The sequence below is a fragment of the Muntiacus reevesi genome, chromosome 18, assembly GCF_963930625.1.
Source record: "Muntiacus reevesi chromosome 18, mMunRee1.1, whole genome shotgun sequence".
NCBI classification, from domain to species: Eukaryota; Metazoa; Chordata; class Mammalia; order Artiodactyla; family Cervidae; genus Muntiacus; species Muntiacus reevesi.
The window spans coordinates 1,340,001-1,352,867 of NC_089266.1; the positions used below are offsets into that span (position 1 = coordinate 1,340,001).

The 12,867-nt window shown below is 55.3% G+C and overlaps 1 protein-coding gene across 1 annotated transcript in view; it reads right to left on the reverse strand.

The window, feature by feature from the left end:
- Positions 1 to 12,867, reverse strand: part of RGS9 (regulator of G protein signaling 9) — a 63,414-nt gene that overhangs the window by 11,402 nt on the left and 39,145 nt on the right. Inside the window, exons 13-18 of the mRNA XM_065910073.1 lie at positions 11,930 to 12,043; positions 9,808 to 9,923; positions 5,476 to 5,563; positions 4,825 to 4,963; positions 3,424 to 3,509; positions 1,167 to 1,284 (exon numbers count right to left, since the gene is read on the reverse strand). Of these exons, the coding sequence (XP_065766145.1) occupies positions 1,167 to 1,284; positions 3,424 to 3,509; positions 4,825 to 4,963; positions 5,476 to 5,563; positions 9,808 to 9,923; positions 11,930 to 12,043 (661 nt within the window). The remainder of the gene's footprint in view (positions 1 to 1,166; positions 1,285 to 3,423; positions 3,510 to 4,824; positions 4,964 to 5,475; positions 5,564 to 9,807; positions 9,924 to 11,929; positions 12,044 to 12,867) is intronic.

Here is a 12,867-nt window from a genome sequence, read left to right on the forward strand (position 1 = left end):
CATCCACCCACCCATCCATCCATCCATCCATCCACCCATTCATTCATCAATTCATCCATCCATCCATTCACATAATACATTTATGCAGAATTAACTAGGTCTAAAGCATAGACTCCAATGGTAAAGTATTGTCCCTCCCCTCATGTCACTCAGTTCACAAAAGGTTCATCACCTGAAATTTCTCCTTGAGGTGCCCCCCCCCCCATAGGAGGACTCCAACATTCTTCAAAGGACAGATGAACAAAGTACCTCTCTAGTTGCTCTTTCAGAGTGTAAACTGGTCTCTGACTGGGAAAAACAGAATGAGTACTGTCCCGCCACGGGTTCACCTAACTAAAGCTACAAAGGTAGGAAGCACCAGCATCTAGAAAATAACCTGAAGAGAACTACCTTTGATCCTGACTCACTTTGAAAATGTCACAGACCTCCAACCATCCCTCCTTCTACGAATGAAGACATCAACACCTACATCCTTTGTCCAGAAAGATGCTCCATGTTACCTGGACCAATCCAGAGGCCTCCGGCCAGCGCCCTTCATTCCTACCAGCTACTAATTCCCCCGGCATTGTGTAACGGGGCGAGGAGGCAAAAGCCAAGGAGAGACCCCAGCGGCCCTCAAAACTCAGGACCAAGAACAGGGTCAACAGAACGGTGTCAGCAGAGCCTCCCTGGGCTGGTTTGGCGGAGCAACCTTGAGGCAGCCCCTTGCAAGGGGCGGGAGGGGGCGGCCTCCAACTGCTTTAGAGACCAAGTCTAACTTGGAGAGACTGGAGGAGTTTCAGGAAGCCACTGGAAGCAACAAACCTGCCTGAAAGAACGGTGAGGAGGGGTGGGGAGGGCCCTTCTGAACTTCCCGAAGCCAACGGCGGCTCAGGAGGCGGCTTTTCTCTCTGGCTCTCACCCCAAGGGCTCCGGAGGGAAGCAGGCAGGTGTCACAGCTATGGGGTCATGTGCCCGACGCCCTGCCTTTGCCCACCCGGCCCCTGGCGAGCTGGAGGGGGAGGGGAAGCCCAGGACGGGGGTCTGAGGAATCAGCGTGAACCCGAGCGGCCCACCGCCCCGCGAACGCGGAAAGGCCTCCCCCACCCCGGGAGGAAGCAACTGTGGATTTATTTGGGAGGCGGCTCTTTTCTGAGTTGGCTCCTGCGGTCCAGCTTGCTCATGACCTGGGTGATGTCCACCGTGGTGGCCGCCTCCCGCGCCTTGGCTTCCTCTTCCAGCTGCCGGAGGATGACGGGGCTAGGGCTGCAGCGCAGGTGCCGCCGCATGAACGGGAGGCTCGAGCTGGAAGGGAGGAGGGGGCGGTCGGCAGAGGGCAGCACTGGACACCTGGCGGGGCGAGGCCGGCCTCTGGCGGCCCCCCATCCTCCGGGGAACCTCAAGGGGGACCCTCGGAGGCCCCCCGGCCGCGGGAGGACGGGGCCTGAGTGAGGCCCAGCTGCCATCAGCTCTCAGAGGCCGCCAGAAGGGCAGCGCCGAGCAGACACCACCCGCCGCAGCGTCGGAAACCAACGTGCCCCCTTAGCTTCCTCGAGGTTCTTCTGGAAAGAACGGGACAAGGGGGCCTGGCTACTGGAAGCCGAAGGGCTCTCGCCCCCCAGGGAGAACTGGGGCATTTGTTTTCAAAAGTCAAGGTTCTGGGAAGGAAGGAAAGCGCGAGGCCATCGCAGAGCGAGGCTGGACCGGCAGAGGAAGGGGAAGCGGCCGGAGGAGCCGGGGATGCGCTGGCGGCCCTGTGCGCATGCGCCGACTCCCCGGCCTCTTCCCACGGAGCACTGTGCGCATGCGCCGGCCCGTCCGCCTCTTCCGCCAGCGCCAACCTCGCATCGCTGTCCACCGTCTCCTCGGACGCCAGGACACAGCTCCGGGTGTGTGATGGAGGCGACCGTGAGCAGGCTTGGACAAGTCAGCCGCAAAGGGCGACTTCAGACCTAGGACCTCTCCAAATTTCGGGAGCATGTAACCCCTGGAGCTTCCGTACCTGCCCGGGGAGGAACCACGCCCCCACCTGTGAGCGGGGCCTGAGGCCCGGTCTCCCCACCACCCCCGCCTGCCTGCTTGGGGCGCCACTTAACTTGCCCTGGAAAGCTTCCGTTTCGTGCGCTGCCTCACGCCTGGCAGTCACGGGACACACTCACAGCCCTGCCATCCCCGCACAGCCACCGGCCGGGCTCCCCGGGTCCCCAGGGTGCGCTTACTACCCAGGGCGCCGAGAGCATCACCAGACCGCGGTACTCGACCCTGAAGCCGAGCTCTGCACCCGCGGTCCAGCGCCACCCCAGGCAAGCGCCCAGGCACCCCACACGAGAGCCCAGCTGATTGCTCAGATCCGTGCCAACCTAAAAACCATCTGGACGGAGGCACATGACGCTCCCCTCCCTTCCCCACTACTTTCTGGCAGGACGTCTGGAGCTATTGTGGCCGTTTCTTGTGGCTTAAAGAAGGAACTTTCAAGTCCCCAGGGACACTGAACTCCCGTCCTTACCCCGTAAACCTAGGAGAATAGCACCACCAAGACCTCCTTTCTCTCCTTTTCATAACAAGGCCATTATTCTCAAAAATGAAATCAACTTGGGGTCTTTTAAAGCTCCTCTGATAAAGGCTCTGGTCCAACCACCCCCTCCTTTGGACTGACTGGAGACGCTGGAAAAGCGCCTGGCGTGGGGCTGAGCTGACAAATGGGAAACATCTATTGGGGGGGGGGGGGAGCAGTCCTGGGGCTGGGAAAGCTCTGCCAAAGTCCCAAATCTTTGTTCAAGCTGTTGTTTGGTTGCTCTTCTGAATCTTAAATCCCTCTAGCGTTTTCTTTTTCGCCCCCAGAGAGTTCCAACTGCCCTTCGGGACGTTTTATCCTTTGCCCAAGGGCTGCCAGACGGACATTCGGACATTCACATCTCCAGTGAGAAAGGTGTGCATTAATAGAGGAACGGAGGGACTTGATGAAAGGCAGTCCCCTGTGATCAGCAGGAATAGTTCCCCTGTTCGTCCCCCGAAGGGCCAGCGCTTTTCTCTGGGAGCAATCTGCCCCCGTCTCCACAGTCTTAAGCCATCACAAAGGATATTATCAGGACATAGCTAAATTAACTCCTAAACACCAGTTTGGAGTGGAGAAGTGTGCCAATTAAAAGGCCAATGCGATGCTTCCATCTGTAATAAAGGTCATTATTCCATCTGATAATCAAAACTCTTTCAAACCAGCGTTAGGAGAACAAAACTGACTGGCAGTAATGACTATGTGCATCTCGCCAGCATGCTTTCAGAGCGTGATGAAGCCAGTAAGGCAATCAGACTCTAAGAATGCCTCCCAGTCTCCACATTTTCATCCAGAAAATATCTTGATAATAGCCATTTGGCTGAAAGAGATCCTCCTTTCCCTGTAAACAAAACAGCAGGCCATGAGTGATTTCAGCCCATTCCACTTGCCTTTTCTTTGTAGTTTCCTGGGGTTCAATCGCTTTGGCCAGCATCTCCTTATAGATTGGGGATTTTAAGTAGCGAGCATAAGAGTCCTGGCAGGAACAAGAGAAAAACGAGACTTGTGAGAAGGAATGGGTCCAGTCAAAAGAACACACTTGCCTTTTTCCCAGCCTACTCCCAGCAGCGAAATGGGAGTTGAGAGGATTTGTTTCCTTGTGCTCAAGGCATTCAGATCTGCATCTAAAGCCACGGTTCTCAAGTGTGATCCCCAGGCCGGCAGCATCCATTTCACCTGATCACTTACAGTGCTGTGCTGAGTTGCTCAGTCGTATCTGACTCTTTGGGACCCCATGGACTGTACCCCGCCAGGATCCTCTGGCCATGGGATTCTCCAAGCAAGAACACTAGAGTGGGTTGCCATTTCCTTCTCCAGGGGATCTTCCTGAGGTCTCCTGCACTGGCAGGCAGATTCTTTACTGTCTGAGCCACCAGGGAAGCCCAGACTCCTTTGTGTGGCTTTTTCCAGGGACCCTGGGCAGGTTCAGAGAAGTCACTTCCTGAATGCTGCCTCACTCAAACCAACTGCAAACTTCAGTCCCAACAAATACAGGAGAAAGCCCAGAGCAACCAACGGGGAATTGATTTTAATTTCCTGAAATGGTATCATTCTAAAGACTACATAGTGAGAGCAAAAGTCATGAGAACTGTGGGCAGAACTAACGGACAGACGGCCCGACAATCACAGAGAAAGATGCTCAACATCACTGGTCATCAGAGCAACGCAAAGCAAAACCCTCATGCGGTGCCACTTCACACCGGTCAGAACGGCCATCATGAAAAAGACTGCAAGCGAAAAAGACTGGAGAGGATGTGGAGAGAAGGGAACCCTCCCGCACGCGTGGTGGGAATGTAAGTCAGTGCAGCCACTATGTCAGGACAGCCCTTCAACTGCAGAGTCGGACGCCCTGAGAGGGCTTCAGCCTCAGCAGCTGCTCCTCCCTGGCCAGAGGGCTCGGCAGCACAGGGAGGGGCCAGCCCTGCAGCAGGTGGAAGACACAGCTGACAGCTCAGCACGCTACAGCAGCAAGGCCACCTCCACACTCCCCCTTCCCCCGCACCCCGGTACCCGGGGACGGGAGGACTTCCGGCCACCACCACACCTCCCCCTTCCCCCGCATCCGGGGACGGGAGGACTTCCGGCCACCACCACACACTCCCCCTACCCCTGCATCCGGGTACCCGGGGACGGGAGGACTTCCGGCCACCACCACACGCTCCCCTTCCCCCGCATCCCGGTACCCGGGGACGGGAGGACTTCCGGCCACCACCACACGCTCCCCCTTCTCCCGCATCCAGGTCCTCGGGACGGGAGGACTTCCAGGCGCACGCTCGGCCGGCCCTGCCTACCTTCTTCATGAGCATGTAGATGTGGGTCTGCGCCGCGTCCAGCACGTAGCGGTGGGGGTGCTTCAACCCCTTGACCGTGATGTCCATGGTCTTGCCGTCTATGTTTATCCACCGTCTCGCCCCGGGGGCCAGGAACAGCCTGAGACCCGGAGGAGAATGTCAGCAACCGGGAATCCCCAGGGGGTCCAGTGGTAAAGACTCCCTACTTCTACAGCAGGGGGTGTGAATTCCATCCCTGGTCAGGGAACTAAGATCCTATAGGCCGTGTAGTGCGGCCAAAGCTAAATTTAAATTTTAAAAAGAAAGCCAAACCAAGTCAGTGAATGGAACCTTCCCAGCTGCTCGGGGGAGGGACTGGCAGACGTGACTCGCCCCCCCCCCCCACCAACGCACACCCCCTTGGGTGAAAGGGGTCTTTTTCCAAGACACCTAAGCATCTGGACAGGTTGTCAAGCAACATTTCCTAGAAGCAAGACGACTTCACCGCCCGCACCGGGAATGTGAAGTGTGCTCAACTTTGGAATTCCCAACCTCTTAGAGAGCAAACAGTGGGCGGGGTGACCCCCGGCCCCCCGAAGCAGGGGGGAGGCGCCCACACGCGAGGTGCACTGGCTGCCTCCGTCCAGTCTACCTCGGGCGGCTCATGCTCACTTGTAAATCTCCTCCGCCTTCTCCTTGACCTTGGACTGATCTCCGTACTTCAGGTCCTCACAGGCTTCCCAGAAGCCCAGGTTCTCCCCTGCGAGGGGCAAAGTGTGGACGCCATGAACAGCCAGACGGGAGCCCGGATGGGAGGCGGGGGAGGGAAAGAAGAGAAGCGGTCAGCCGGCATGGATCCCGCCCTGAGCCGTGAGAGCGGGGGTGGAGGTGGGCCCACAGGCGCCTGGGTGCTCCGGCCAGGGGCCGGGAGAGGGCATGAACCCAGGGAGCGCGCCGAGGGTGCCTCCTTGGTGCACAGAGACCCCGCCTCTGAGAGCCCCTGCAGGCCGTGTTCCCTCCAGAGCCCCTCACAGATACGCTGCTGAAGCCGCGACCCTGAAGGACTGACTCTCCGGGAAGGCCTGGGGGCAGGGGACTAAACACAGGGCCCCCTGAACCAGAGACCCTGCCCCTCTGGGCCCAGAAGGAAAGCCAGGTGCCCCCCTCCTGTGTCCTTGCAGCTGCATGCTGTCTAACTGGTGCCCAGGCACCCAGAAGTGTGAGCACCTAGAACATCACCCCAGGTGGCGGTGTCACCCGAGAAAACAAAGGCAGTCACAGCAGTGGGAAAGCAGGAGTCTCTGTGTGTGTGTGTGTACACGTCTGTGTATGTGTGTGTTCACGGCTGTGTGTGCACACGTGTGTGTGTACACGGCTGTGTGTGTACACGGGTGTGTGTGTACACGACTGTGTGTGTACACGCCTGTGTGTGTACACGTCTGTGTGTGTGTACACACCTGTGTGTGTGTACACATCTCTGTGTGTGCACACATCTGCGTGTGTACACATCTGTGTGTGTGTACACGCCTGTGTGTGTACACGTCTCTGTGTGTACACGCCTGTGTGTGTGTACACATCTCTGTGTGTGTACACATCTGTGTGTGTACACGTCTGTGTGTGTGTACACGGCTGTGTGTGCACACATCTGTGTGTGTACACGTCTGTGTATGTGTCTGTATGATGTGTTATACACCTGTGTGCATGTGTGCCCACATGTGGACACATGTGTGTATGCTTGTGTCTGTATGTGTATGCATGATGTATGTGCGTGTCTGCACACATATGTGCGTGCATGTGTCTGTATGATGTGTGTGCAGACACATGTAGATGTGTGTGGCTATGGTATGTACGGTGTGTGTGGACACATGTGCATGCATGTGTCTGTATGGTGTGTGTGCAGACACATGTGGATATGTGTGGCTATGGTATGTACGGTGTGTGTGGACACGTGTGTGCATGTGTCTATGACTAGTGTGTGTGCCTGTGGGGGGGAGTGAATCATGTGGGGAAATGTACCACACCATCCCTCTGCTCCATTTCCATATTCTCTGGAAGCCTCCCGGGCATTTCTGACCAGAGAAGGCTGTAGGAGCCTAAGCAAGCTGACTCTGTCCCCTAACTCTATAGAGACCCTTCCTCTCTGGCATAAAATCCAGGGAGTCCTGAGGACCAAGACCACCCGCAGGAGCAAGCAGGCCAGGATGCTCTTGAGTGACAGCCACTGGCCTTACTTCAAGGGCCCCGGAGACCACCTTGCCCACAGCAAAAGACAGTTCATTGCTTCGGAGTAAAACTAAATGCACAATTGTTCACAAAAGTCAAAAGGTGGGAACGACCCAAATGTTCATCTGGACAATAGCGGATAAACACAAGTGGTGCCTACGTACAGTGAGCGTTATTCAGCCTGAAAAAGGAAGGAAATCCTGATACAAGTCACAACACGGATGAACTCTGAAGTACGCGGTGCTAAGTGAAACGAGCCAGACACAAAGGAACAAAGCCCGTACGATTCCATTTAGACGAGGTCCCCAGAGCACTCAGACGAGAAAGCAGAATGGTCTCCAGGGGGGTGGGGAGTTAGCGTTGAAAGAGGACAGAGTTTCAGTTTGGAAAGATTAAAAAGCTCTGGCGATGGATGGTGGTGACAGTTAATTTCACTGAACTCACACTTAGAATGGTTACAATGGCCAGGCTTGTGGATATTTTATCAGTGTAAACAAATGAGCTCACAGAAGTGTGTCATGGATGTTCACAGCAGTACTGCCCATAACAGCCAAAAAGTGGAACAACCGAAACATCTGCCACCTGAGGACTGGACACACAGAAGCTGGCGTATTCACAGAATGGAACAAACACTGTTGTTCAGTCACTAAGTCGTGTCCAACTCCTTTGCAACCCCATGAACTGTAGCCTGCCAGCCTCCTCAGTCCATGGGATTCTCCAGGCAAGAATACCGGATGGAATTCATTGCCATTTCCTTCTTCAGGGATCTTCCCGACCCAGGGATCGAACCCACGTCTCCTGTATTGGCAAGCGTATTTTTGCCACTGAGCCACCAAGGAAGCCAGAATGGAATATTATTTGGCCACTAAAAAGGATGAAGCAGTATTACATGCTTCAACACGGAAAGACTTTGAAAATACTATCCTAAGTGAAAGAAGACAGCAAGCCACATATTGTATGATTCCATTTATAGAAAATGTCCAAATCCATGAAAGAGGCAAATCCATGAAAATAGAAAGAAAATTAGTGGTTGCCTAGGACTGGGGCAGGGAGCTGTGGGGAGAGAGGAAGACAGAGGAATAGGGAATGACTTACATGGGTTAGGGTTCCTTTTTTAGGGTGCAGAAAAGGTTCTAGAGTTATATAGTGGTGGCTGTTGTGCAACTTTGTGAGTCTAATACAGAGCACTGAACTGCACACTTTGAAACAGCAGGTGGATTATACGGTCTGAATTTATAACGTGAAGCATATCTCAATTTTTTAAATTTTAATGAAATGGACTGTTTACTTGTTCTTCCTGTACCAGAAGCCTTGGGGATCTCATCCAGAGATCCTCAATAGTGCTCTTTTTTTAAAATAACGGCAGGAAATCTTAAGAGATGAATTTTCACTGATGCCAAGTAACCAATGGATGGGATAAGCTCAGGGTGTGGTTCGTCAGCCGGCCACTAGATGTCGCCCGGCCCACTTCCTCGCGGCGTGCTTCTGCCCCAAAGCAGCCCCCTCCCATCTCTGGGTTTATCACATCCTGGCAATCAGGCTTAGTCAAGAGAAAAGGCTTTTCCAGAATCCCTATTAGAACGTAATTTGCCACATCAGGCAGGCACACAGGCTCATGGCACGCCCCACGGGGTAGTTTCAGGTGCAACTCACAGGCCAACGGGTCTCGGGGAGCAAGGGAGGGTCAAGGGTGCCCCGGGGCTCGGGACCTGGCGGGAAGTAAGAGGACCAACGAGAGCCAGGATTTCAGGGCAGGCGGTGATGCCCACGGGATGTCCCACCCGCGGGACGCGGCCCCAGTCCGGCCTCCGCTTTTCCCGGGTGCCTCCCCGCGAGCCGTATCTAGGAGGCTGCAGGGCCCCCGCGGCCGGCACATGAAGTGTGGGCCCAGCAGTGGTCCCCAGCCTCTCACCACCGGGGGCCCACCTCATGGAAGACAGCTTTTCCATGGACTGGGGGCGGGAGGGGGAGGGACGGCTTCAGGCCGATTCGAGGGCATTATATTCATTGTCCACTTTACGTCCACAGACTTCCCTGGTGGCTCAGATGGTAATGGATCTACCTGCAGTGCTGGAGACAAAGGTTCCATCCCTGGGCCAGGAAGATCCCCAGGAGGAAGAAATGGCAACCCACCCCAGTATTCTCGCCTGGAGAATCCCATGGACAGAGGCAGGCTTCAGTCCATGGGGTCGCAAAGAGAGACGCGACTGAGTGATCAACACTTTCCCTTCATGTCTACTGTTACTACGACAGCTCCACCTCCGGTCATCAGGGTTAGACCCCCAGCCCCACCCACTCCACGCCCTGCACCTTAAGGAAGCAGACTGGGAGCTGAGATGGTGGCCCTTGATCGTGGCCACATGTTACAGTCACTGGGGGAGTTAGCAAAACTTCAGAGAGCCCACCCCAAACCAGTCAGAAAGGAACCACTGGCAGTGGGGCCCAGGCGAACTGAACAGGCAGCCGGGGCGCCCCGTGCTGAAGAAAGCCAGGCGCGTGGCGGCACGGACGTGGGGCTCGTGACGGGTGACCCGGGGCTCAGGGTGAGCAGGGGCCGGCAGCCAGAGGGGAAGGTGAGTCACAGCTCACACGGCTTCCGTGAGCAAAGCGACCCCCCCAACCAGGGAGCCCAGGGAGGGGGCGGGTCCGGAAAGCTCCCGCCAAGAGCTGGCCCGAGCAGAGCCCCGAACACCCCTGCCAGCATCCTCCAGCCCCAGGCTAGACGTGCAGGAGTGTCTCCAGAAGCAAATGTTTCTATTAAGAACCAAATCAAAGACCCACCGCTGAACTCCTTCCTGAGAAAGTGCTGGAAGCTCTGCCGACCCTTGGGGTCCCGGATCAGCTCACTGAAGTTGAAGGCCCAGCGCTCCACCCGCATCTTGGTTGGGATGTCCACCCTGCAAGGACCACCGCGTGTAAGTGCTCCAGACCCCTGGGTGTGCCGGCGGCCGTCTGCGTGGGGCGAGGGGCTTCGGCCCCGCTAACCTCCACGCGGCCCCTCCCCCACCCCTGCACAGACACGCCAAGTAACCCCCTGCTCGGAAAATGCAGCCTCAGACGCGTCCCCTGGGCCTGGGGTCAGGAGCTGGCTGCCCAGGGTGGGGCTGTGGTGGGGGGGGTTGCCCCGCTAACCCTTCAGGTCAGAGGGACACGCACGCATCCTCCAAGGCCTGCAGAGGCGAGGGCTGGCCACCACACCAGGCCCAGATTCAGGTGGCCTCTCTTATCCAGACCAGTCCATCCTAAAGGAATCAGTCCTGAATAGTCACTGGAAGGACTGATGCTGAAGCTGAAGCTCCAATACTTTGGCCACCTGATGCGAAGAGATGACTCATTGGAAAAGCCCCTGATGCTGGGAAAGGTTGCAGGCGGGAGGAGAAGGGCTGACAGAGGGTGAGATGGTTGGATGGCATCACCGACTCGATGGACACGAGTTTGAGCAAACTCCCGGAGATGGAGAGCAGAGAAGCCTGGTGTGCTGCGTCCATGGGGTCTCAGAGTCACGACTGAGCGACTGAACCCCAACAACAACTCTTATTCTACACACTGGGAGAGACACACAGGCTGAAGGAGACCATCCTCATAACCAGAGCCGCCCGAAGATGGTTCCAGAGTCCTGGGCCCTGCAGCTGACCCCCGACTCCCATGGGCGCCCTCCTTGCCCCGTCAGCTGACCACAGGGCTACGCGGAGAAGGGGAAAGGGCGCCCCCCAGGCCTGCTCACCCGGCTGCTCTGAACCCGGGGTGCTCCGCAGGCCTCAGGAGCCGGCGGCCATGGTTTGCTCCTGACGCCCCGGCCCTGCCGCCTGCCCCACCTCATGCCCTCACTCCTGCCCCTCCTCCCTCCTCCTCTCCCCTCCTCCCCCCCTGAGGGGCCCTTCTTCCTCTGTCAGCTTGGCTTTCTCATCTGCAGTTCACCCTTTGCCCCCTCTTCCAAACAGCAGATTTATGTAGCAAGAACCCCTCAAATTTCACAAATAGTGAAGAAATGAGTGGTGTAATTCCTCAAGGCAGGTTGAGGGCTCTGCCTTCCTGGAACTTATTTTTACTCTAATTAGAAATCAAGAATGGAAAGCCATAGAGATGACTGTTTCCTTTTCAAAAACCACCTCTGTATTGTTAAAACAGAGTTACCCTTTGACCCAGCAGTTCCATTCCTAGGCACACACCCCGAGAAATGAGAAATATACGTCCATGTGAAAACGAGCCCATGAACGTTCATAGCAGCACATTCACAACTGCTAGAAGGCAGAGACAACCTGAATGTCCATCAGTTGATGAATGGATAAACAAAGTGTGGTCTAGCCATAAAATTAATATTTTTCATCCATAATTTGAGATTGAGTACTAATATCTGCTTCAACATGGATAAACTTTGAAGGCATCATGCTAAGGGAAAAAAGTTAATCACAAAAGACCTCATATTGTACGATTCCATTTATATGAAAAGTCCAGATGAGGCAAACCTGGAGAGACAGACAGTTTAGTGGCTGAGTAGGGCTGGCGGGGTTTGGGGGATGCAGACTTGGGGTAATAGCTAAAGGGTATGTGCGTCAGTCGCTCGGTCTTGTCTGACTCTTTGTGGCCCCACGGACGGCAGCCCGCCAAGGGCCTCTGTTCATGGGATGCTCCAGGCAAGACTACTGGAGTGGGTAGCCATTCCCTTCTTCAGGGGATCTTCCCGGCCCAGGGATCAAACCTGGGTCTCCTGCATTGCAGGTGGATTCTAAAGGGTAGGGGTTTCTTATTTGGGTGATGGAAATACTTTAAAAATTGACCTGTGGTAGTTGCATGATTCTAGTCAAAATCACCAAAACATACACTTTAAGTGAGTGAATTCTATGACACGAAAATTGTCTCAAAAAGTTTCTTTTAAAAGAACACAGACATCTCGAATACGTACAGTTTGGCATTTAAATCCCAGAACTGGGTGTCGTCTGTTATCCAAGGGTTGCTGGGGAGGCAGCCCGACATGATGGCGTCGTTGGATGAAAACTGCTCGCTATACTTAACGATCCTCAAAAGCAAAAAAAGAAGAAGAAGAAGAAGATGTGATTTCCTAGAAGTTCAACACCCCAGAGACCAAATCAATCACCACTCAGGCCGACTGAGCAGCCTGCCCTCCATCAACTCTGTCCATGTGGTTATATACTTATTATCATCTTCTCAGAGAAACACGAACAGTTCTCGGGATCGGCAGGTGCTTAAGAGTATCTGTCCTATTCGAGTCATGAAACGAAACAGCGTCTCCCGATCGGGAGAGGTTGGCGTCTCCCGACTTCTCTGTACTTGGTTCATAAAATACGGCCTCTTTACCCTTGATCGTGAGTCTTCACAATGCAAAGCTGATTCTGCATGCATTCAAACAGGGGTCTTGGCACCATCTTGGAAGCACGAGGTCTCCACGGACTCAGTGAGGTTCTGTCACCACCCTGGGGTCCACCCTCTGTCAAAGATGCCCGCGTTTGGGAATTCAGACCCATTATTCAACACTGTGGTCTCGCCAAGACAAACGCAGGCAAGCGCTAATCCCTTCTAGCTGGGTTAGACCTCCTGAATCAACACGTGTCCTGGCGTCTGGTAGTTTGGAAAAAAAGCTGCCAGGTGTTCACCCTGAGGGTGGGCATTGCATCCCCAACATACACACAAGGCGCCCGCCACAAAGCCTGCCCGCCGCCACGAGGGACTGCAGAGCAGGACCCGTGCCCCGGAGACACAGCAGAGCCCGGCTCTGAGTCCCGCGTGGAACTCAAGGCCCCGGGCTGCACTTCTCACAGGACCTTCTTATTCCCATCAGACCTCCACCGTGGAACAGCGGGAAGACGGGGGGAGACACGTGCC